The sequence below is a fragment of the Fusarium flagelliforme genome (assembly GCF_020744385.1).
Source record: "Fusarium flagelliforme strain FIESC 12 MPI-CAGE-AA-0113 chromosome Unknown B0J16scaffold_7, whole genome shotgun sequence".
In the NCBI taxonomy this organism is placed as follows: domain Eukaryota; kingdom Fungi; phylum Ascomycota; class Sordariomycetes; order Hypocreales; family Nectriaceae; genus Fusarium; species Fusarium flagelliforme.
The window spans coordinates 2,089,770-2,111,028 of record NW_025763509.1 but is presented as its reverse complement, the minus strand read 5'-3'; the positions used below and the strand labels follow the sequence as shown (position 1 = coordinate 2,111,028).

The 21,259-nt window shown below is 48.7% G+C and overlaps 8 protein-coding genes across 8 annotated transcripts; 4 read left to right on the top strand and 4 right to left on the bottom strand.

Annotated features, from left to right (window-relative positions):
- Positions 1 to 102: 102 nt before the first annotated feature.
- B0J16DRAFT_404739 (phosphatidylserine decarboxylase-domain-containing protein) lies at positions 103 to 1,392 on the bottom strand (the record flags this gene model as incomplete). The annotated part of the gene is made up of 1 exon (XM_046132827.1): positions 103 to 1,392. One exon carries the CDS (start codon positions 1,390 to 1,392, stop codon positions 103 to 105), a length of 1,290 nt encoding a protein of 429 aa, XP_045979255.1.
- A 1,253-nt stretch (positions 1,393 to 2,645) lies between these two features.
- On the bottom strand, positions 2,646 to 3,518 carry B0J16DRAFT_186010 (uncharacterized protein). The gene has a single exon (XM_046122711.1). It carries the CDS (start codon positions 3,425 to 3,427, stop codon positions 2,672 to 2,674), a length of 756 nt encoding a protein of 251 aa, XP_045979254.1. The 5' UTR covers positions 3,428 to 3,518; the 3' UTR covers positions 2,646 to 2,671.
- B0J16DRAFT_186011 (uncharacterized protein) lies at positions 3,519 to 5,357 on the top strand. The gene is made up of 3 exons (XM_046122712.1): positions 3,519 to 3,614; positions 3,684 to 3,827; positions 3,880 to 5,357. Exons 1-3 carry the CDS (start codon positions 3,610 to 3,612, stop codon positions 5,300 to 5,302), a joined length of 1,572 nt encoding a protein of 523 aa, XP_045979253.1. The 5' UTR covers positions 3,519 to 3,609; the 3' UTR covers positions 5,303 to 5,357.
- Positions 5,358 to 6,193: 836 nt separating this feature from the next.
- On the top strand, positions 6,194 to 8,352 carry B0J16DRAFT_418325 (Alpha/Beta hydrolase protein; the record flags this gene model as incomplete). Its single annotated transcript, XM_046133756.1, has 5 exons — positions 6,194 to 6,470; positions 6,543 to 7,018; positions 7,076 to 7,483; positions 7,557 to 7,815; positions 7,870 to 8,352. The coding sequence occupies 5 exons, from the start codon at positions 6,194 to 6,196 to the stop codon at positions 8,346 to 8,348; spliced, it is 1,899 nt and encodes a 632-aa protein (XP_045979252.1). The 3' UTR covers positions 8,349 to 8,352.
- A 429-nt stretch (positions 8,353 to 8,781) lies between these two features.
- B0J16DRAFT_349330 (uncharacterized protein) lies at positions 8,782 to 11,703 on the top strand. The gene has a single exon (XM_046128890.1). It carries the CDS (start codon positions 8,829 to 8,831, stop codon positions 11,634 to 11,636), a length of 2,808 nt encoding a protein of 935 aa, XP_045979251.1. The 5' UTR covers positions 8,782 to 8,828; the 3' UTR covers positions 11,637 to 11,703.
- A 353-nt stretch (positions 11,704 to 12,056) lies between these two features.
- Positions 12,057 to 13,262, bottom strand: B0J16DRAFT_388741 (glycerate kinase; the record flags this gene model as incomplete). The annotated part of the gene is made up of 1 exon (XM_046131769.1): positions 12,057 to 13,262. One exon carries the CDS (start codon positions 13,260 to 13,262, stop codon positions 12,057 to 12,059), a length of 1,206 nt encoding a protein of 401 aa, XP_045979250.1.
- Positions 13,263 to 14,820: 1,558 nt separating this feature from the next.
- Positions 14,821 to 16,780, top strand: B0J16DRAFT_310473 (major facilitator superfamily domain-containing protein; the record flags this gene model as incomplete). The annotated part of the gene is made up of 6 exons (XM_046124964.1): positions 14,821 to 15,132; positions 15,186 to 15,575; positions 15,632 to 15,737; positions 15,786 to 16,104; positions 16,157 to 16,286; positions 16,334 to 16,780. The coding sequence occupies 6 exons, from the start codon at positions 14,821 to 14,823 to the stop codon at positions 16,778 to 16,780; spliced, it is 1,704 nt and encodes a 567-aa protein (XP_045979249.1).
- A 2,698-nt stretch (positions 16,781 to 19,478) lies between these two features.
- B0J16DRAFT_364901 (uncharacterized protein) lies at positions 19,479 to 20,549 on the bottom strand. Its single transcript, XM_046129968.1, has 3 exons — positions 20,176 to 20,549; positions 19,826 to 20,125; positions 19,479 to 19,769 (listed from the first exon to the last, which is right to left on the bottom strand). Exons 1-3 carry the CDS (start codon positions 20,353 to 20,355, stop codon positions 19,701 to 19,703), a joined length of 549 nt encoding a protein of 182 aa, XP_045979248.1. The 5' UTR covers positions 20,356 to 20,549; the 3' UTR covers positions 19,479 to 19,700.
- Positions 20,550 to 21,259: the final 710 nt, after the last annotated feature.

Below are 21,259 nucleotides of genomic sequence, written 5' to 3'. Positions count from 1 at the left end.
AACACAAAAGAATTCATCGTTTTGTCACACAAGATTGTGTCTTTATTTTTAGCGACAGTGCAACGTAGTATTGAATGTAATTGACTCAACAGTTCCTCCAACTTATTTCTTTGGAGCTCTGGCCAGAACAGTACCATATCGAGAGTAAGTGTCATCAGGCGAAGCAACAAAATCATCTACCTTCAAACCGGCCTTGGGCTGGAAAACACAGATGACATCTGAGCCTCCAAACTGAAAGTAGGAAATCTCATCTCCCTTCTTCAACTTATCTCCCACCTGTGCGGTCATCTTCACGGAAGAAACCTGAGCCATTCCAATGGGTAGCACCGCCACGAGACCCAACACGGGGTTGTCAATGACACATAGACCACGTGTCTGCAGGAACTGGTACCCTGGCGAGTCTGGTGCATCTGTACCACACATTTTGCGAACGCGTTCACATTTCGCATTGACTTCAAGGTAGGCTGCGCCTTGAATGTTCTTGACCTCGACTACTTCACCTGAGACAGGCGCATGCTGGCGATGGTAGTTGAAGGTGTTGAGGAAGGCATGCATCCATACACCGCCATGGAAGTCTTTGGCGTATTTACTGCCCTGGAGAAGAGACGAGATTGTCCACTCCAAACCCTTGATCATGACGATTCCATCAGACTCAATGTTAATAATGCTGTCTTTGGGAATCGATCTGTCAAAGGTACAGTCGGCTGGGTATACGATGACATGGTCATCTTCTGGATCGGCGATGGGTCGCATACCAGGCTTGAGCTTTCGAGCAAAGAACTCATTGAAGGTGCGGAACCCCCCAGGAGGAACTTCAGCTTCGTGGTAGGCATACGGGGGCGAATTCTTGAAGCTCTCAAGAGACTTCTCCGTAATTGAAGCGGGCGTGTCCATGAAAAGCCCGATCAGCTGTGCATAGATGACAATCCATGAGGAGAGCCAGGTAAGAGGCATTCCTGCCTGGCTAGGATGGATCTGAGTCTGGAGCTCGGCCAACGGCTTCTGATCGAGAATGAAGTAGAACATAGTGATGATATCATAGATATCCTTCGCTTTGTATTCCTCTTCGGGGGTCCACTTGAGAAGATCGTTTGCAAAGTCCAAGAAGGAAAATGCGTCAGTGATGTGGAGTTTATCCATGAATTCAGGAATCTTGGTTCGCGCTTCTTTCACTGCGTCGCCAAGTGCACCCGGTTTCAGAACCTCCAACCAGCCCGTCAGGATACTGATATGAGGGTGGAAGATGATGGGTAGTGGGCCATCTCCGGCAATTGGGAAGGGAGTGAGGCCAATGAGGCTCTTTGAGTTCTCATCGGGAGGAGTTCTGGCGGGGGTGGGAGGTGGCTGGAAGCCAATCTCAGTATCGGGGGCAGTAGGAAGACCGGAAGGCATCTTGGGGCAGTGGCTCTCTATTGTTTAGGAGGCAGTTGAGACTCGAATGGAAGATATTTATCAGTTAGGCTGGAAGGTCGGGAGGCTTTATAGACGCCGGTATACGGTCGATATCTTTGACCCGCTACTTTGAAGGATACGACTACTGATCCTAGCCTTTCTATTGGTTGTTCAACCATGATCTTTCCCCGCGCACAAAACTTGTGTATCCAAGTAGTGTTAAATCACTCGGTAACGTAATAGCGGCGCAATTGTCCATGTCTGAGAACCCCGCGAAGATGTCTTAGACCTCTCCCAGAGACTGCGATAGCGGTGAAGCTGATCGACAGCGGATCCTTATTGAAAGTGCGCAATCTCCGATTGTGTACAGTCCGAATGATCAGTAGCGACATAGTGCAAACTTGTTAGCCACTAGAAATACAACAAAGCTTGGGTTGGATCCAAGCGATCTGCTTCTGCATTTCCGTATCATGACCTATGATGTTTCGTTGTCAAACAAGTCCCAATGGCCAAGTCTGATGGTTTCCGAAAATTGTTTCTACTACAGGTAGCTCCTCCATGTATGAAGCAACCTTGGCAGACTGAAAAATAACTAAAATAGACCATACGTTAGCCTCCCAGGCTCACCAATCCCCTTTGCTTGAGCCCAGTTTTCTCCTTTCTCAAATGCTGTACAAGTCTATGAATCAAGCAAGCGATTACCTTTTTCAGAATACCATACATACTTAGACAAAATCCATGCGGTCATTTTGAGGCCCCCAGTGAGAAGGTATGTTAAAGTGGAGCTGGACTGCTAGTTCTCGCTCCAGTGGATGGAAAATCGTCACTGTTACGCGCTGGGACGGCCCGGTTTATGCATGTTTCAGCCGCATTCGCATGTCTCAGCTGTTGTCCAACCGATCTTGTTCCCTTTTAGCCTTTCAGCTCGCCACTTTCAGTACAGTTCCCACACATTTCTGGTAAGTTGCGTGGACTGGCGAAACAGAGAGACTTCGATCTGGACTTGATCGAATCACCAACCAGAGAGCCACCAGCTGACGGGAGAAGCTCCGAATTTCCATTACTATCGAGCTTGAGAGCGACGACAAATCTCCTGCCGCTTTGAACACTCGAAACAGACAACATGTACCCGGGCAATCCGCTACAAGTACTTTGGGGAACGCTAGGGCCAGGAAAATACAACTCGATAGCTCAACTGAATGGCGCGTGATACCTCAATGTGCTTGATAAGACATTTTAATGCCCAGAAGGCCACTGTCACATAGAGACCATACTATGTTCACTCAAGTACCACTTCCGGACTTCCCCAGAGATTTTGAATCCCATCATTCTCATCCACCCATCCCATCTCCTCGATCATTGCATCAGGATCAAAACAAATAAACCATAGTGGCCACAGGTACTCGGCAATGCTAACACGTAACCACCAGCGCCGACCGTCGCGCATTGTTTCGTTTGTTACAACCTTTACCCAGCGTAACAGCTTCTGACGATCCAACTTGAGAGGCGTTCGTGGGTCATCAGGCATGGCCAGAATATTATCGATGCTCTCTTGATCTAACATCAAGCAGAAGCAAAATCTGCCGTTCGGGCAATGGAAGCGCTGGTTGGCGTAGTCAACTGGTGTGCGGTTCGCATTGATCCAGTTGTCGAATACATGGCCGGCTTCATCCGCGGACGCATTGGAAAGAATGCTCTCATCCTCAATTAATTCGCTGTAGTAGCGACCCCAGAGGTCTTGGTTCGGTAAGGGATCATAAGGATCGTTGATACGAGGTGGCATCGACTCATTGTCGGTAAAATGCTTTGCGTAACAGCTCAGGCGATCAACAGCCTTAGCGACCGCTTCATCTGAGTCCGGTGAGTAGACAGTGCGGAAAATTGTGAATCCCCAACAATAAGGGTAATTGTGACTGTGGTCGTTGTCGGCGAGGTTCCGCAGTGCATGTCGGGACAAGCGGCCGGGCTCCTGGTCCCTGGGGAAACGAGCTTCAGGATTGGCAATTGCCATGTCGACGGGTGGGAAGGTCGGCATGTTCACAAAGCTATAGGTCTTGTATCCCAATCCTGGTATTGAATGATGTGAGTTTTTATTGATTGAGCAGAGAGCAATCCAGTTTGATAGTTGGTGAACATCCTGTTCGCTGTATCTGGCGTGTTGCGACTCACCTTCCTGTTATTGTTTTTTCTAGCGGAGGATGGGGTGCAGGGGTTATAATGAGGTATTTACTTTCTCCAACCTGTGCACAGCCTAACCCAGGACTGTACTCAATTGTCGCTTTTGTATACAGAAAGAGCTTCACCAAAACCACAATGGATGTCTCCCCGCACGCCGTCGAACATGAGAAGGGCTTCTCTCTCCTCCCTACAGAAATCATCATCGCAATTGCGGCAGAGCTGGTGCTTGCCCGCTCCCCTGACTATCGATATTGGGAGTGAGTTCGCTCAATCGTTTGACGCAACTCGTAGGCTGATCATTTGCACCAGAGAGACATGTCAACAACTCAAAATCCTGAGATTGGCACACAGAAAATTCGCCGACTGTGGCTATATCAACAAGATTCTTTTCACACGTGTTCGTCTTGAGCCGACGCGTGGTGGCCTCAGGACAATTCAGCGAGGCGACTTTTCACGCGTCGCCAATTATGTGGAATCAATTACATTTATCACACCGCCGAGCTGCGAGCTTTCATTCGAAACATACCAGAGCATAGTTAATGAACCAGATCGAATTTCTGCTTTCTTTTCTGAGAAAAAGTTAGCCGAGGGTTATGCCGCTTATATGCGAGACGCGAAATACGCTGAGGCGTTACTCGAAGACTTGGATGGTGAACTGAAAGCGACTTGGTCCCGCATTCTCAAAACAACGGGAGATCGCCTCAAAACTGTCCGATTGCTCAGCGATGACTGCAAAGAGGCTCGTCATATCGAATGTTTTGATACGCCCAGCGAAGTTCACTGTGGAGTACCCAGTCGACTTCCGCGTCACGACCATGGCCTGGGTCCTGTCAGGTATGGCTGCCATTATGCGACAGCAGTAGCGGGCGACAAACTCTTTAACATGGCTATGTCATGCTTATCAGCTTCAAGAGTAGCCATACTCAACCTCACTATTGGCACGCTCATGACGGCAAATATTGAATGCACAAAGATCCCAGGCTGGCAACAGCTGGATTTCAGTCTTTTGAAGAAGCTGGACTTTTCATGCGAGTTTCCATCGGACGAGCATGGCTTGGTCTCAGATGCTCTCAAGGCCGTCACCGCTGAGAACATGGAGAAGGCGGGCAATATCGTTCACCAACTAATCGACAAGTGCCACTCCACTATAGCAGAGGTCACGTTGGGAGGGTTTGATGGAGACGCTACGGTCTGGCCAACACGCGCTCCAACGTATGAATTACCAGCGCTTCATACATTCACTCAAAGAGTTGACCACAACCCGTTGCTTCTCCATCATTGGCTGCTCCATATGCCAAGTTTGCGCTGCTTTACGCTCGCTGGCAGAATTGCTAACGAATGCCCTTCTATCGATTTACGATACGTGTTTGATGCAATTCGTGACCATCCAAATGTATCTGGTCCAGATCCCAAGGGACTTGAAGTTGTTTTCGAGCAGATTGTTGCGTCTGAATGGGTCGAGATATCGTACAGTGGGACGATATGTAAGAATAGCTGCATCGCTACAGCAAGACGTGAACCTGACACCAGCTCGGACCACCTGATAGATTGTGGATTCCCACTAGAGGCACATTTCTATGGCGAGATAGCTTTCAAGCGTAATTACCCCTTGAGATACCAGTTAGATGATTGGGATCCGGATAATGAAGATAGTGACGAGGACGAGGATGAGGACGAGGACGAGGAGGATGAGAATGAGGAGTGGGAGGAAGAAAGTAGCGAGGAAGAATAATATGTTGCATCATCTCTTTCTCAGTACAAGGGGTACTCGAAGGTACTTAGAGCACAAGCTACAATGAAAACTGGTAGACTTTCTTTTGGTTCAATTTTGATCCAGTACCCATTGGTGGTCGTTGCTGCTCTTTCTTTCCTTGTCAGGCTCCTTTGTAACGTGACTCGACGGACACGCATCGAGACACGTAACGTACCGGCTATGTAGCCCTTGCCGTCATTTCCGTCTCAGCCCCAGTAAGCACAGATACTTGACTAGAGTTGCAATACTAGAGACGCAGGTGTTACGTCCCCTCCAGCTCGTCATGCCTTAGCGTCGCGATAATAAAGGTTCCTAGTAATGACTGTCCAGGCAAGAGTGGGAATTGCATGATTGGCTAAATCCCCCCTTCTATGGTCAATATCTGCATCCACGTAAGCTATCAGCCAACCCATCTCCATAATGTAAGACACGCGTCCGAGTAACGCTGACGCCTTATCTCCGTATAATTCCCTATACCGAAAGCTGACAATGGCTGTTTCCTGGTGCAGTGCATTCTGTCACTACTCGACAGCTCGCCAAAGCTAGTCTCTTTATAGATGAATCTTACATCAGCCCTGTTTTGACCTCTGACTGTCATTCAGCGTTAGCAGATACGTAATCAGGCCATCGGAGTTATACAACCATTTGCATTGTAATCAGCTGGCAGTATCAAGTGTGTCTCTTGAGCTTGGGAAAATAGAATATACTATCACAGAGAAATCAACTCGTACACTTATAAAAGCTCTTAAGATCCCACGTACAATTCCTTTGTCCTCATAGCACAAGTTACCTTTAGTGACTCAGGCGCTTCAACGGTAGTCGCTTACACTGCTTCTCGTTGTTATTGACGCACTACCCATGCAACCAAACATGAATACATTTTCCAATCTCTTATTGCTTGCCTTAGGGCTTGCAGCATCTGCCCAGTCCTTTGTCTCCCCACCCAAGAACATCACGACCGTTCTTTCGAAGAAGTTCAAAGGAGCAAAAATTTCATATAAAAGAGTTACCAACATATGTGAGACAACCGATGGTGTTAACTCATACTCGGGATATGTGCATCTTCCGAGCTACTTTGTGCCTGATGCTGGGGGTGCCCAAGGGCTACCGAAGAATGGCAGTGCGAGTTACTTTTTCTGGTACTTTCGTATGTACCACACCACCTAATCATTCACCTATTCACTTGCCTTCATGATTCTAATGTTGCAACTCTATACAGCGGCCCAAAAGAATCCAGAGAGCGCTCCGACCGCTATGTATTTTGGCGGTGGCCCAGGCTACAGCGGATTCGATGACTCGTCGGTTTTCCCTTGCTACTTCAATCCCGATTCGAACTCAACTTCGCTGAATAAGCATTCCTGGAACAATCATGTCAACATGCTTTACATCGACAATCCTCTGGGAGTGGGCTTCTCTTATACCACCCTGGCGAACGGAACACTTGACACTTTGACCAACACCTTTCAGCCCGCCTACAAACACAATCATACATCGGAGTCCATCACAGATATCCATGATCTCAAGGACATTGGCCTCACAAGAATTCCAGCCACAATGCATGTAACTGATCCGTCAACAACGATTAATGGCACAATGGCTGCGGCTAGGACGATCTGGAGATTCTCGCAGGTTTGGTTCAACGAGTTCCCTGAGTACCGCACTAAGAACGATAAGATCTCTATATGGGGAGTGTCTGTCAGTTTCTACCGGAGCAGAGAAAGGTACTTTCAGCTTCGCTAACTCGGCCATCAGTACGCTGGCTTTTATGCCACTATGTTCACTACCTACTTCCTCGAGCAGAACGAGCTCATTATGAATGGAAAGCACGACATCAAGGAAGCAACTGAATTTAATATGGCCACTGTGGGTATTATTAATGGGGTCACAGATATCGAGGCTATGGCCCTCGGCTGGCTCGACTTTGCTAGAAACAATACCTACGATCACCCCATAATCAACGAGACGTCTTACGTCAAGTTGATGGATCTAATGACTGATCCTAAAAAAGGCTGCTTTGCCCTTCTCCATTCTTGCAGAGCCGCTCAAGCACACAATGATCCGCAAATGAGAGGGATTGATCCTCGTGTCAATAAGGCTTGTGCAGCAGCCTCAGTCACCTGTTTAGAAATCGGTTTCACGGGCGTAGACAACGCTACTATTGTAAGTTCAGACACAACTGATACTGAGCATCTAATCAGAATGGGTGTAGATGGGTTACTAATTCGTTGACTAGTACAATCCATTCGATATATCTGTCGAGAAACCAGGAGCGTTTCCTTACGAGTATGAGGCTGCTTTCTTGAACCAACAATGGGTTCAACAAGAGCTTGGTGTGCCACTGAACTATACCAGAGGCAACGATGCATTCCCGGGTGTATTTTTCGAGGGAACTGGTGATCCAGCTCGCTACGACCTCTCACACTTGGGTAATATTTTAGACAAAGGCCTCAATGTCGCTCTGGTGTCTGGCGACCGTGACTACCGTTGCAACTGTAAGTCACCTAAGAGACATCACTTCTTATGAGTGTCTGACAGAAAGTTCCCAGGGTTCTCTGTGGAGAATGCGTCGCTTCACATTCCTTTCCACGGCGCCAAGTATTTTGCCAACTCTGGTTATGCAAACATCGTCACCAACTCATCCTATAATGGAGGTCTCGTCCGCGAACACGGCGGTCTCTCTTTCTCGCGCGTGTATCAAGCAGGTCACAGCGCTGGCGGGTTTCAGCCCGAGACAGTGTCGAAAATCTTCGAGCGTGCCATGTTCCGAAAAGACGTGGCAACGGGTGAGGTCGATTTGGATCGGAACCACAATTACCAGTCAAAGGGCAAGGCTGATGTGAGAGACGTCAAGAACAAGCTCCCTGCACCTATTGACAGTGTCTGCTACGTCTTGCAGCCAGCTGACACGTGCACTGAGGAACAAAAGGCAGCTTTAGTCAATGGCACAGCGGATACCAAGGACTGGGTGGTTACTTCACCAGAAGGCTTCAGAGGCATGGCAGGGGAGAGCGGAAATAGTATTTAGCCGGAAAACGTTTCCTAGTAAACTGATTTGTTCTGGAATTTGGTGTGCATTTATTTGGCTTTGTCTTTTTATCCCTCTCTTCGTATCAGCTGAAGAAAAGTAATTCCGCGTGGAAGAGTCTAAAGTGGATAGAGCTCTCAGACTTCATTGGTGTTCTAGCGGAGCTACTACCAACAGGCACTAGTGTTGGGGTTCTAGACTTGTTCCTGCATGGATACAGCTAAAGCGGCCCGCTGAGGCTGTCAATAGTTATCAATAGTAGCACTGTCTAATCTAAATACTGACTCCAGACCCTGAACTAGACGGAACTTGACTGTATAGTTGCAAATAGCTTCGGAATGCAGCGCCGGGTAACCATTCGGCACCGAAATAAGGGGTCATCTATATAATAAACACATTAAGGCTCAATCTTTTCTTTCGGAAGTAAGCTCTCATTCACTCCTTTTCTGGCCTACGGTTGCTGCCGAGACTTCTTTCACGATGCAGTTGATGCTCACTCTCGTGGGCGTGGCCCTCGCCAACTTGGCTGCTGCTGGCCCATGTAAGCCCAGCAAGCCAACGACTGTCAACAGTCTTTCTCTCACTGTTCCGACCACCGATATTTCCGAGAGCTCCGACGTCCCAAGCCTGTCGGTTCCCGAATCCGCTACTACCACCCAAGACTCGGAGGTCATCATCACCAACACCTTTTCAGGAGGCAGCTTCGCCCAACGCGATCCCAACACTCCCAGTGGCCTCACTGGGGTGAACACTGAGGGACAGGTCGAGTTCCACTCCGGAGGATGTTACAAGGGAGACGGTAGCAAGGACGATGGCTGTGCTGCCTTGTCCGCTACTGGAAACCCTGCTGGCAAACGTGACCTCGGCTCTTTTGCTAGCATGTTCCAGACTCTTAACTCCCTCAGCACTGGTCGACGCAACCAGTACACTGTTCAGTTTTATTACCTTGTCTTCTCTGCAGGAAGCCAGGCCTGCACTGTCAGTGCGACATTTGGCAACACACAGTTCTACTCTCAGTCCCTCCTTACCTTGGGAGGAGTGAACATGCAATGGAACCAAGTTCTTGGACAAGTTGAAGCTGACTCTTCCTCTGCCAACTTTGCTATCTCCATGTCTTGCACTGGTCAAGGTATCTCTATGATCTTAGTTGACTCGATCTTTATCTCGAACCAAGTCACCCCTGATAACATTGGTGACTTCAAACTTGACCTTGGCGGTCCTGCCGCTGATCCTGAGCCTATTACGACCTCTGAGGCTGCGTCTGTCTCTACTACCACCGGAGCAGGTGGCGCTGGGGAGTCTAATACATCCTCCGCCGATGTTTCATCTAAGACGGAAGCACCTCAGACCGCCAGCAACAGCTTCCCCAACACTCAACAGCCCGAGACCTTCACTAATGGTCCTTCTAATACTGAAGATGCTATCACCCATACTGAGGAGCCCGTCTCGACAAACCCTCCTTCTAACACCAATGAGCCTCAGACGGCGAGCAATAGCTCCCCTCTCGGCCAAGAGCCCCAGACCTTTACTGATGGTGCTTCGAACACCGAGGAGGCTACTGCTCATACCAAGGAACCTGTCTCGACAAGCGTTCCCTCCAACGACGCTCCCGAGGATGCAACCGGGACCTCCTTCACCGCAGTGCAATCTCAAGGTCCCAACACGAAGACAACCGATGCTGCCCAGGGAATTAGTTCAACCTCTATTCCAGGCACCTCTACCAAGCCTGCCGAGCCGACGAAGACCACTTGCAAAGCAACGTGCGAGACCATCGACGACGCCCGCGATCATATTGAAGATTGGAACTGCGCTGTTTACGGAGTGTACAGTGGCAGTGGCAAGATCATCCCTGCTCCTGACCAGATGCCAGACAAGGATGGCAACCGAGTCTACTACCAAAACCCCGGAGAATGTGCTGCACTCTGTAGGTCCATGCCTGGCTGTAAGACAATTGGTTACCAGTTCGCCGGAGCTTGGTGTTTCCTCTCAACCAGTGTCATCACTCCAGCTGAGGTCCGCGAAGTTGGCAGCGATGACAGAGATGTTGATTGGTATGCAATGGACAAGTGCTTCACATGCGCTGGCTGCGAGTCTGGCTCTGCTGATACATCTGTCCCCGCGATCGCCTCTACCACCCAAGCACCTACGCAAGCTGCAACCACCAAGTCCAGTGAACCCACTGAATCTGCTTGCCTACCAACGTGCGCCCAAAGGAACGACTGGTACAACCATGACGACTGGAACTGTCAGGTTTATGGTGGCTACCGGGGCGACTTTTATGAATTCCCTGGGCAGGGTATCGACGGTAGTGACTGGATTGGGGGATCTACGCAACCTGAGCAGTGCATGGCCATGTGTAAGTCGACGCCTGGCTGTAAATCATCCGCCATTAGTTACTTCTGGCGCAAATGCTATGGCTCCAACAATGTCATCACTCAAGGGGAGACTCGCGAGGCAAGCGATGACAGCACTGATAAGGAGTGGTGGGGACCGCAATGCTTCAACTGCGTTGACAATGAGTGCTCTGGCTCAAGTGGCAAGACCACTACTCAAGCTCCTGACCTAACTACCTTCAGTACCAGAACTTCTGCACCCGCGACAACAACCACTGCCCCTGCTGACACCTGTATCTACAACCGTGGCCAGCTTTGTGAGTTCAACCGATTTAAGAACCACGGTGATACTGTTTGCATCTGGGCTGGCACATACCCCGGCGAGACATACACGGTGACTCGCGAGGACTACCCTTATCAGGATGATCCCTACCAGTGTATCGCCATTTGCCAGACCCTGAAGAACTGTGAATCTGCTGGTTACTACTCCACCGAGAACCGCTGTTTGTTCTCAGCCAAGGAGCTGAAGACATCCGACATGGCCCCCGGCGCTCATGACTTCGATAACTCCGTCTGGCTATCCAACTCCTGCGTCAATTGTCCCACATGCTCCAACTCTGCACCTCTGCCCCAGACGGACAAGTGTTCTTACAAACAAGGCGACACATGCACGCGTAAGACAGGCAAGGATGGTGCTTTGTGCAACTACCAAGGAATGTGGGAGTGGTACAACCAGCAGAGTCTCGACAGGTACCCTGACCAGAGCTCTCCCGAGAAATGTATGGCTATCTGCCAGGCGACGGAATACTGCAAGGGTTCTGGATATAAGAATGGTCGATGTATGTTTTCTTTCGGAGAGCTCAAGACGGCCAACTTCAGAGACTGGCCTGACCACTCGCGGGATGGAACTTGGGATGATCCTTCTTGTTTTGAGTGCCCTGGCTGTACAGAGTAATTTGTTCCTTTTCTGTGAGAGCTTCTATGTATATAGTTAGATGTCTTAATAATGTCTTATCCCCCCCACATGATGTTCGTTTAGCTCACAGGTCGAAAATGCGCAGTGAATGAAGTGTTGAACTGATGTCGATTTCTTTTTGGGAATATGCAGCAACTGAGAACACAGCAACACGACACACGCCATTACCCCAAGAGCCAGTACATCCTTTGGTGGGAAACCACTAAGCCCCACGTTACGACGCCAAGAGATTTAAGCTCATATCACTAGCCTGCGGAGGGATGGTCCAAGGCTAACTGCAAGGCAGACTCTGATTTTACTACTTGGCATTTCTGTCCAAGGTCTGTTTCTAAATGGAGCATTTATCATTGGCTGAATTACTAAAATAAGAAGCAATTTTCTAATGCGGAACCTGACCTATCAGATGCTTTTACCTAGCATCCTCCCGACCACCACAATCCTCATCACCGTTTCCGCACTCTCTCGGGTAAGCTTTTCCGCTTCTAAGACAGCATCGTCCAGAGACATTGGTCGCTGAATAATACAAGTGAAGGCATCAATGCCAATATCGTAGTTTACCCTAGCCCCTTGGCCGATTGTCCCAGCGATCGCAATGACTGGCAGTCCATGCTTTTTGGCTAGCCTCGCGACTTCGGCAGGAATTTTACCTCTTGGTGTTTGATCATCTATCCCACCTTCTGCAGTGATGACAAGATCGCAGTCGTTGAAAATGCTGTGCAGGTTTATGTACTGCATGACAATCTCGTATCTGGGCTTCAAAGTTGCCCCGACCAAACGTAATCCTGTTCCAAGCCCCCCTGATGCCCCGCCTCCTGGGCCCAGTCGGATGTTCTTATCGCAAAGGATACCGGTAGCAACCTCTGCCAGTTTTTCCATGGCAAGACTCAGACGAGCGGCTTGTTCGGGGGTCGATCCCTTCTGGGGGCCGAACACATTTGCCACCCCCTCGGGTCCGCAAAGAACATTATGCCAATTGACGGCAACATCGACTTTGGCCTTGAACACGCGATTATCTACCCCAGACAGGTCGATCGAGCCAAGCGTAAGAAGAGATTCACCGCCTAGGCCGATCGGAATGGGACTCCCATTGGTGTCAAACAACTTTGCACCAAGGGCCTGAAGCATCCCTGCACCACCATCACAAGTACCAGAGTCGCCACATCCAACAAGAATGCGGGTCGCTCCAGCGTCTAGCGCAGCAAGAATAAGTTGACCAACGCCAACTGTCGTAGTCCTGCCAGGGTTGCGGCAGCTTGGCGGGACTAGACTGAGACCAGCAGCAGCCGCCATTTCAAGCACTGCAGTAACTGGCTCGTCCTTGCTGTTACGGCCGAGAATGCCGAAGAAAGACATGACAATCTCCCCTACAGGACCAGTCACGGGAATGTGGTGGAGTGAGCCTCTGGTTGCAGAGACGAGTGCCTGAGTGAATCCCTCCCCGCCATCGACGAGTGGGACTTTGCGGACCAAGGCGAGAGGTTCGACGGCCAGGATGCCGGCTTCAATGCAATCCGCAGCTTGACTCGGCTGAAGACTGCCTTTAAAGCCTGATGGACAGACGAGGACCCTCATGCTTGGTGTAACGATGGTGGAGCCTGTCTTCATTGTTCTTGAATTGGACTTAAAGTTGATATAAAAACGAGGGTTTGTTGAAAACGAAGGAAGTTGAGTAGCGAACAGTTTGTTTGAACAGAATATTTGATGGAAAGCGAATGTGTTATGAGGATGCGATTGATCTGAGTTGGAAGCCTTTCGGTCGGACCATGCACAGTTATATACACAACGACTTGCTTGTCCTAACGATTGACTGTAAGAGCCTTGTTTAGAAACTTGTCTTTCATTCTCCTGCGAGTCTACTGAATTGTAGACCAGTATTCATCTTGTTGCTCAGCCTCTTGCGATATGGAAACTGGCGATGGCCCAAAGAGTTGACCAGAATAGCAACAGGTCGTATGTCTTCTCTCAACGAAAAAGGTCATTAGGTTCTACCATGGAAGCTCTACTTGCGTCATGGGAATGCCCAAGCCACAAGGCACAAGTAGAAACTCTCATTCCAATTCAATTCAAGCGACAAATTTCAGTCAGGTGAGTTGGAGAGACGACGCGTCATCCTTGTGCCGCTTCACAGGGCTGCGTAGATCATCATGTTTCATGCCAAGCAGTGACATGCTCACACATCGAGGTAGGATGGCAACCAAGTTAAGCTTAATTTCATTGTCCAATCATCTTGCGTGGCTGTGTAAATTCCCGAGCTCTAAGTCGATGTCGGTTTAACAGACCATGCTTGATCAAGCTAGCCGTCTCAAGCCCCTCACATCCTTTGAATGATTAGCGTTGAGCCTAAGGTGAGTTTTACGATAGAGACAAACAGATGCTCCCAATCAGATGGCAACACGCAAGTTTATCAATTCGCAAATTTAGTAACGTCAAGGGAGCTGAAAAATGCCAAGATTGATAACCATTATGCTTGCTTGTTAAATCATTGAGACACGCGACCAGACATGCTGCAATAGGATATCTTGTCTAATTTTAGATCAATGACAACGCAAGCGCTTTACTGTTTGATGCGGCCTGCCTCAGGTTAGCCTTTGAAAGCTGCTTAAGATCTGCAAGCGGCGTAACAATTAATGGGCTTAGTTCCCTCAAAAGCAAGTAAAGCAGATAAAAAGTCTCCAAATCGTTAAGGCTTAGCGAGATCACGCCAGCCACCGTAATGACGACCACCGATCGAGTTTGAGGAACTCGGATAGGCGAGAATACGCACTGGAAGACACATCTGATCAGATTGAAGGACAAATCTGCCAGTGTAAGCTAATCTGCCTCGTGACGTATTCAGGCAGTGTGAAAAGAATTCTTACAAGCCACAGCTCTATGAGATAACGTGGATTTGCTGCAGGTTACCACTTTTTTATGAAGGGCTGTGTCTCGAGCAGCATTCTAGCGTCGAACACCACCCGCAATTTAGAACTCTGCCTCTTTCGTAGGTAATGAGACACAAGACATCCAAACGATAAAAGGATGTCCTGAACTGCTGAATCCAAACCATCACACCAAGTCACTCGCTCAACTTCTTACTATCGTTCTACAAACACCCTCGTTTTCACAATTTTTAAACCTTCATTCACTACCTTCCGTTTTATATCTTCTCTTAGTAGTCCCAATCATGAGCAGGAGCAATACCCCCAAACTCTCCAGAGCTGGTTCCCATTCTTCACTCTGGCGATCCTGGAGTCCCATGCTTGAGGGATTAACCAACTACGAGAAATCGCGCCAGAACTATCCTTGGTTAGAGCATGATCTGGAAGATGGACTGCATGATCCTGCGACATGCCGCCGGTCAAGACCACTGTCATTACTCGCTGAGGTCCCTGATGCCGTAAGCCAATCGGATCAGTCCATCAGGTGTACCGATGATTTAGAGGAACAGTCAGCTCCAGGGCCTCTCCTCGAACCTCAGAGTAGAGACCCCAACCTTGTTAGTACACGGGTCTCTATTCATATGCCTCTCACTTACACTGACACTGTTAGGTCACCTGGGATAGTCCCCAAGACCCTTCCAACCCCCATAACTGGAGCAGGCGCAAGAAATGGACCTCTACCATCCTTGTCTCTTGCTTTACCTTTATCTCTCCTGTATCTTCAACAATGCTAGCTCCTGCTTTGCCGGATTTGGCTGTTGAGTTCAAGATCTCGTCGGACTTTGAGACATACTTACTCATGTCGATATTTCTGCTTGCATATGCGATCGGTCCATTTCTTCTGGCTCCACTGTCAGAGATGTTTGGTAGGGTTGTTGTTCTTCAATCTGCCAATATGTTTTATCTGATTTTCAACACCGTGTGTGGCTTTTCTCAGACAAAGCAGCAGATGCTGATCTTTCGTTTCTTGAGTGGTCTCGGTGGAAGTGCTCCACAAGCGGTATGACATGTTGATATTTCCAACGCAGCTGGCTGTGACTGACATCCTTGTTCTAGCTTGGAGGTGGTGTGCTCAGTGATTGTTGGCGCAAGGAAGAAAGAGGGACAGCGACTGCCATCTACAGTCTTGCGCCGTTCTTGGGACCTGCAGTAGGACCAATTGGTACGTTATCTCTGAACTTGCCGTAAATTGAAACTGACGAGAATTTAGCCGCCGGCTACTTGACCCAGCATTTACATTGGCGTTGGATCTTTTGGGTCGTCTCTATAGCTGATGCTATGGTTCAGATACTTGCGTTCCTGTTCCTGCAAGAGACATACCCACCTAAAATTCTAAAGGTCAAGGCCAGAGGCCTTCGCAAGCTAACTGGCAACAAGTATCTACATACCGAGTTTGAGCAGAGAGATCGCACATTTATGTCCTTGCTACTGAACAACTTGAAACGGCCCTTTGTTATGCTGTTCACACAACCGGCTATACAGATCACTGCACTATATCGTGCTTACCTGTATGGCCTGATGTATCTCGTGTAAGTTACTTCTTCACTCTTTGATCAGCCTCCATTGGCTAATTGAGCAAAGTTTTGCCTCGTTCCCGATGGTATGGGAAGGGCAATACAATCAGCAGCCTGGCCGTGCCAGTCTAAATTATATTTCGCTCGGTATCGGCTTTGTCATTGGACTTCAAATTTCTGGTCCATTGATTGATAAGGTAATGTTACTCTGCAGCTGTATTCTTCACATGCTGACCTGTAGCAGGTTTACATGGTGCTCAAAGACCGCTATAATCATCCTGGGCGCCCTGAGTTTCGCGTTCCCTTGATGTTCCCCACAGCCCTAGTGGCCCCTGCTGGTCTTGTTCTCTACGGCGTCGCAGCGCATCTCAAGCTCCACTGGATCATACCAAATGTTGGAGCAGTGATTTTCGCAGCAGGTCTCATTCTTTCATTCCAATGTGCTCAGACCTACATCATTGATTCGTATGAAAAATATGCGGCCAGCGCTACGGGAGCTGCAGCCTTTGTCCGCACCATGGCAGGGTTCAGTTTCCCTTTATTTGCGCCGGCAATGTATCAGAGACTTGGAATCGCTTGGGGAAATGGGCTGCTTGCTGGGACGGCCATGGTTCTTTGCCTTCTCGCTCCTGTTGTGCTTTGGAGGTATGGAGAGTGGATCCGACGGAAGAGTTCGTATTGCGCTGGATAAGGAACCCAGACGCGTTGGATTAGATAAGAATAAGCAATTTGAAGACTTGGTTGGCCGGAATAGTGTTATCCCGATGCCAAAAGCTATCGATAAGCGATAAACGCTGCAACATCCGCTAACAATGCTATTACAATTGGCCAAGCCGTCCCGTGCAACTGACAATCAACATCTATGTCCAGATTAAAATTGTAAACCCACTCGAAAACTTGTTTATTTAATAGGGGCAAGTAATTTGTTGAACTTAATTTCGCAGAATGAATATGAGCACCTTGAATCTATGTTGTATAAGGGCAGTCCAACTCTAGCAGTCACGTTGTATAGGTTAACCTCGCGCGTCAACAAGTTAATCCGAACACCCTTGCCTCTGCGACCCCACTTCCTGTTCGGATTTACTTACTACCTACAGAGTGAGTACCTCGCACTTTACGGATAAATGCCCCTGTAATACTCAAGGATCAAGCTAAAGTATCAGGGGATTAGTACGTAATGAAACAGAAAACACCTGTCCATTCAACAACTATAATGAATAAAATGAAGTTAAATGACATAATCTTTGTGATAGGACATCAAGATGAATCAGATACTTACATATTGTCTTCGAATCTCCTCTTTCCATGCATCAAAGGTAATGACCCTCTCCCCCACCATCACAGAGTCTCGAGGCACGGCATCAACCTCTTCCACACTCCTTTTTACCAGCCAGTAATGTTCATGATCTTTGTTACAGACCTTGGTGTTAAGGGTTCCATCCTGGAGCTTCCTGTAACATGCGTCGTCAAACTGGACCCGGCAGCTATCACTCAAACACGTCCAAAACTCACTGCTAAAGTCCCAGCTAGTATCGCAACCGTCACACAAGAGTATTGTACCATCGGGCTCCTCGGGCTCAGCCTCAAAAGTACATTCAAAAGTCTCACTGTTAGACTCTGCCAGCTCCTTCTGTCGTAGCTCCTCTTGATACTTGGTGATGTCAGCTTCATACTCTTCGCGGGCTACATAGACGTCAGACTGTCGCATAACATCCAAACAGGCTGTTATGTTGACATGATCCCGCATCACGGAGAAAACTTGACTGAGTAGCCAAAGTGACCAGTGATCGTTGCCTGTGTTGTCATCCGAAAGCATCTCCAGGGCTTCTGTAACTTGTGGCTTCAGGATCAGCTTGGCTTTAGTGTCGTTGCCGCGGTATCGAAAATACTGGGCAAAGCCAAGTGTAGAGTCAAAATCATGAGTGCCGAAGGTTTTGAAGTCTTCGTATTGAGCCTCGATTTTGTCAAATAATTCCTTCGCGGATGCTGAATTGATGTCTTCAGCCATGGCTAGCTCCAACCATGCTGGGACTGTGTACTTGACAATCTGGTCGATGGCTGACCCTCGGGTATCATCGCTTGTCTCTTCCAAGTAACGGTCCCCGACGGCCATTCCGTCTTTTTCGTGGCCGGGTATCTGGAAAAGGGTTTTGCCGTATTGAAATTGAAGGTCGGCTTTCCATCCTTCAAGGGTTGGCGTGGAAGTAGCCTTCGTGATGGCTCGGTCAAACATAACATCTAACAAATCGAATCTTTCTGAGTCTCGGATCATGTTGACAAACAGAGCGTGAAAGCTTTCGTTGAACAGTCTGGCCACAAAAAAGTCGCCCGCTGTATTGGGGCCGTCGTCAGGTTCATCGAGGAGGCGTTCAAAGAAGCTGACCATGAGATCCCAGCGACTGGCCTCGGCGTATTTCACCAGGACATCTTCAAAGCCCGAAAACAGGGCTATCGACCGATCCGGGTCAAAGATCTTGAAATAGATCGTACTGGCATGGTCTCGCTTTTCGGCATCTGCCAAGTATTTGTCTCCAAGCTCGTAAATAATCCGGGCCAGGATTCCCTTGTGTCCGTGAACCTTCTGCCACTCACTGTCTTTGATGAGCTTGTCAAAAGATTTCTCCAGGCTTTCAAGGGACTCTGCTTCAGAATCTTGGACCCGCGAAAGGGCATAAGCAGCAACCTAGTTCTCGGGATCCATGTCGAATGCCTTCTGAGCCCTGTCCCAAACTAAAGACTTTGGAATGTTCTTGCCCATTATGTATGAGAGGAGTAGTGCTGCCTGGGCCTCCCAGGTAGAGTCCTTTTCACTTCTGTTAAGTCTCGTGTATGCCCAATCCTCCACTGCTTGGACATCCTCCAAAGTTGGGGTGCAGATTCGGTCGAGATCTGAACTGTTGTCGTTTTTGTCACTATCAGCAGCGTTCCCAACTAATCCAGAATCATCAGGTTTATCCCCTGCCAATTTGTTCTTCTCAACTGTAACTCGACTCTGCGAAAGCTTAGCTTAATCCCTACATACAACATTACATCTTACATACCTTTCTCAGTAATGCGCTTAGGAAAGTGTAGGCTCGGATTGTTACTCGTGGACTAGTGTCTTTCACGAAAAGATCCTCGGCGGACCTTGTTGCAGCAGAGCTAAATAGAGCTAGTTGAGGATTGTCGCCAGGTCCAAAGGCCCTCACCAGCTCATCATCCTTGACAAGTTCAGTAACCGCGGAGTCTTTCAGCCACTTCAAGATCGAGTCTATTCCAGTGTCTGATAGTATCCATGTCTGACACCTTTAAAGACCAGATTTTCCAGCCTGCAATAAACGTTAGTCAGGCTGATCCGTGCATCTTCACCACAATCTAGAGTAACGCCTTGTGAAACTCTCAGCTTCCCAGTCGTGAACCCTTGCTAGTTAGCATGCAAATAAGACTGCATATAGAATAGCATGATTTGGTATAGCTCGTTATGTATTTGTAAACTATAGTGTTTAGATATTGTTACCATAAGCACGCACTAGACCGCTGCTACTCTAGTTGTAGCTCGCCTTTGCGAAATCCAAACATCCTGTCCGAGATATGACTTTATCAAGACCTTAAATATACCTTCAACTCTCGATCTAGCGGCGCAGGGAGTGGAACTCGGCGGGCACCTCGTCAGCGCCAGCACCGCTGTCGGCAATCTTCACCTTGAAGCAAGTCAGCATCTAGTCCCCACATCATCACATTTCTTGCCAGAACTTACCAACTCCTCGACCTTCTCGTCGGCAAGGCTGGAAATGTTGTAGATAGTGCCATCCGCAAGACCAACTGAGTCAGCCTTGACGGCGGATTCACACTTTTCGCCATTGGGCTGCTCGGCAGGGCACGACTCGTCGGCGGCGCGCTTGCGGCCGACGAACTTGTAGATACCTCCGGTGCGGTCGCCGCGCGAACCGTACGACAGGCAGATGTCGGTGTTACCGTTGGAGTTCTGCTGGTTTGCGATGTATCGGCAGCCGCCGCCGGTGTAAGCCTCGCCCATAATGCGCCATTCGCGGGGGATCTGTTAACACCTGTTAGTTCTGTAAGCAAGAGGAGATATGTTTCACTCACGGCGTTGACAGAAACGCTCAGCTTGCCGCTACCGGCTCCTTCGCTGAACACACAGCAGACGCCAGGGTTAATGCCCAGGCAGCCTGTCCAGCCACCGGTGCAACCAGTAGAAGTGTAAGACCTGAGATCGACGGCCGACACAGTGGCTGCGAGGGCGAGAATGGCGGCGGAGAAGTGCATATTGGCTGCGTGTAGTGTTGGTGTTGTTGAGTTGGAAAGAGGAGGCAGAAGCTGGTGGTGATAGAAGCAAACAGAACAATCTTGGAGGAGGAAAGCACCTGGCTTTATACTATTTCCTGACCAGGTTGTCAATCCTACTACCGCTTTGATCCTGAACAACACAGAGGGCTTTTGATACTACCTCCCAGATAGGGCGTTAGATGTGGCGATGTTTGATGGTATTGCGTTGCAAGCATCGGTTGGTGATGATTCGCTTGAGAGCTCCACTATCCGTAGTACCCTTGGAACCAAAGTTCTTCCTTTGCACCTCGTGGGGTCTTTTTTCTCGTCCATTGATATTCTTGGCAACCTTGCGATAGCTTTCCTCGTATCTACCAACTGCATTGTACTTTCCCTATGCCATACTTGTCCTTTAGTCCAGTTCCGCCAAGATCAATTTCCTTAGGTAACAATCTTCACTTCCAACTATTGTCAAATCCTATATGCTGTCTATCAAACAAGGCAAGCCCGTAGGATCCTCTTCTCTAAGCCTTGCGCCCCATCTCACCGACTCTTGGCATTCAGGATAAGGTTTCCCGCAACATTCACACTATTGAAGGCCGCAACTTGGCATCGATCCTTCGGTAAGCAAGCTGTACCTGCCGTTTTGGGCAGCCACCCGTTCAATGCTTCGGGGGTATTTTTGCCGCTCCACCATCTTCTCTCGGCAGTTCTTGACAAAGAATACTTCTATCCTATGCGAAATCAGATAGAGACTCAAGTATCTTGAGTTGGAGGTGCGGGAAAGAGTCCCGCTGCATCACAGAGATAGCGCTTATGCCAAGTGAATTTCGTAGGATTTCTTTGCTGACTGCCTAGACATGATGTGGCATTGCGGATAATAAACCGGTTAGCCTAAAATCAA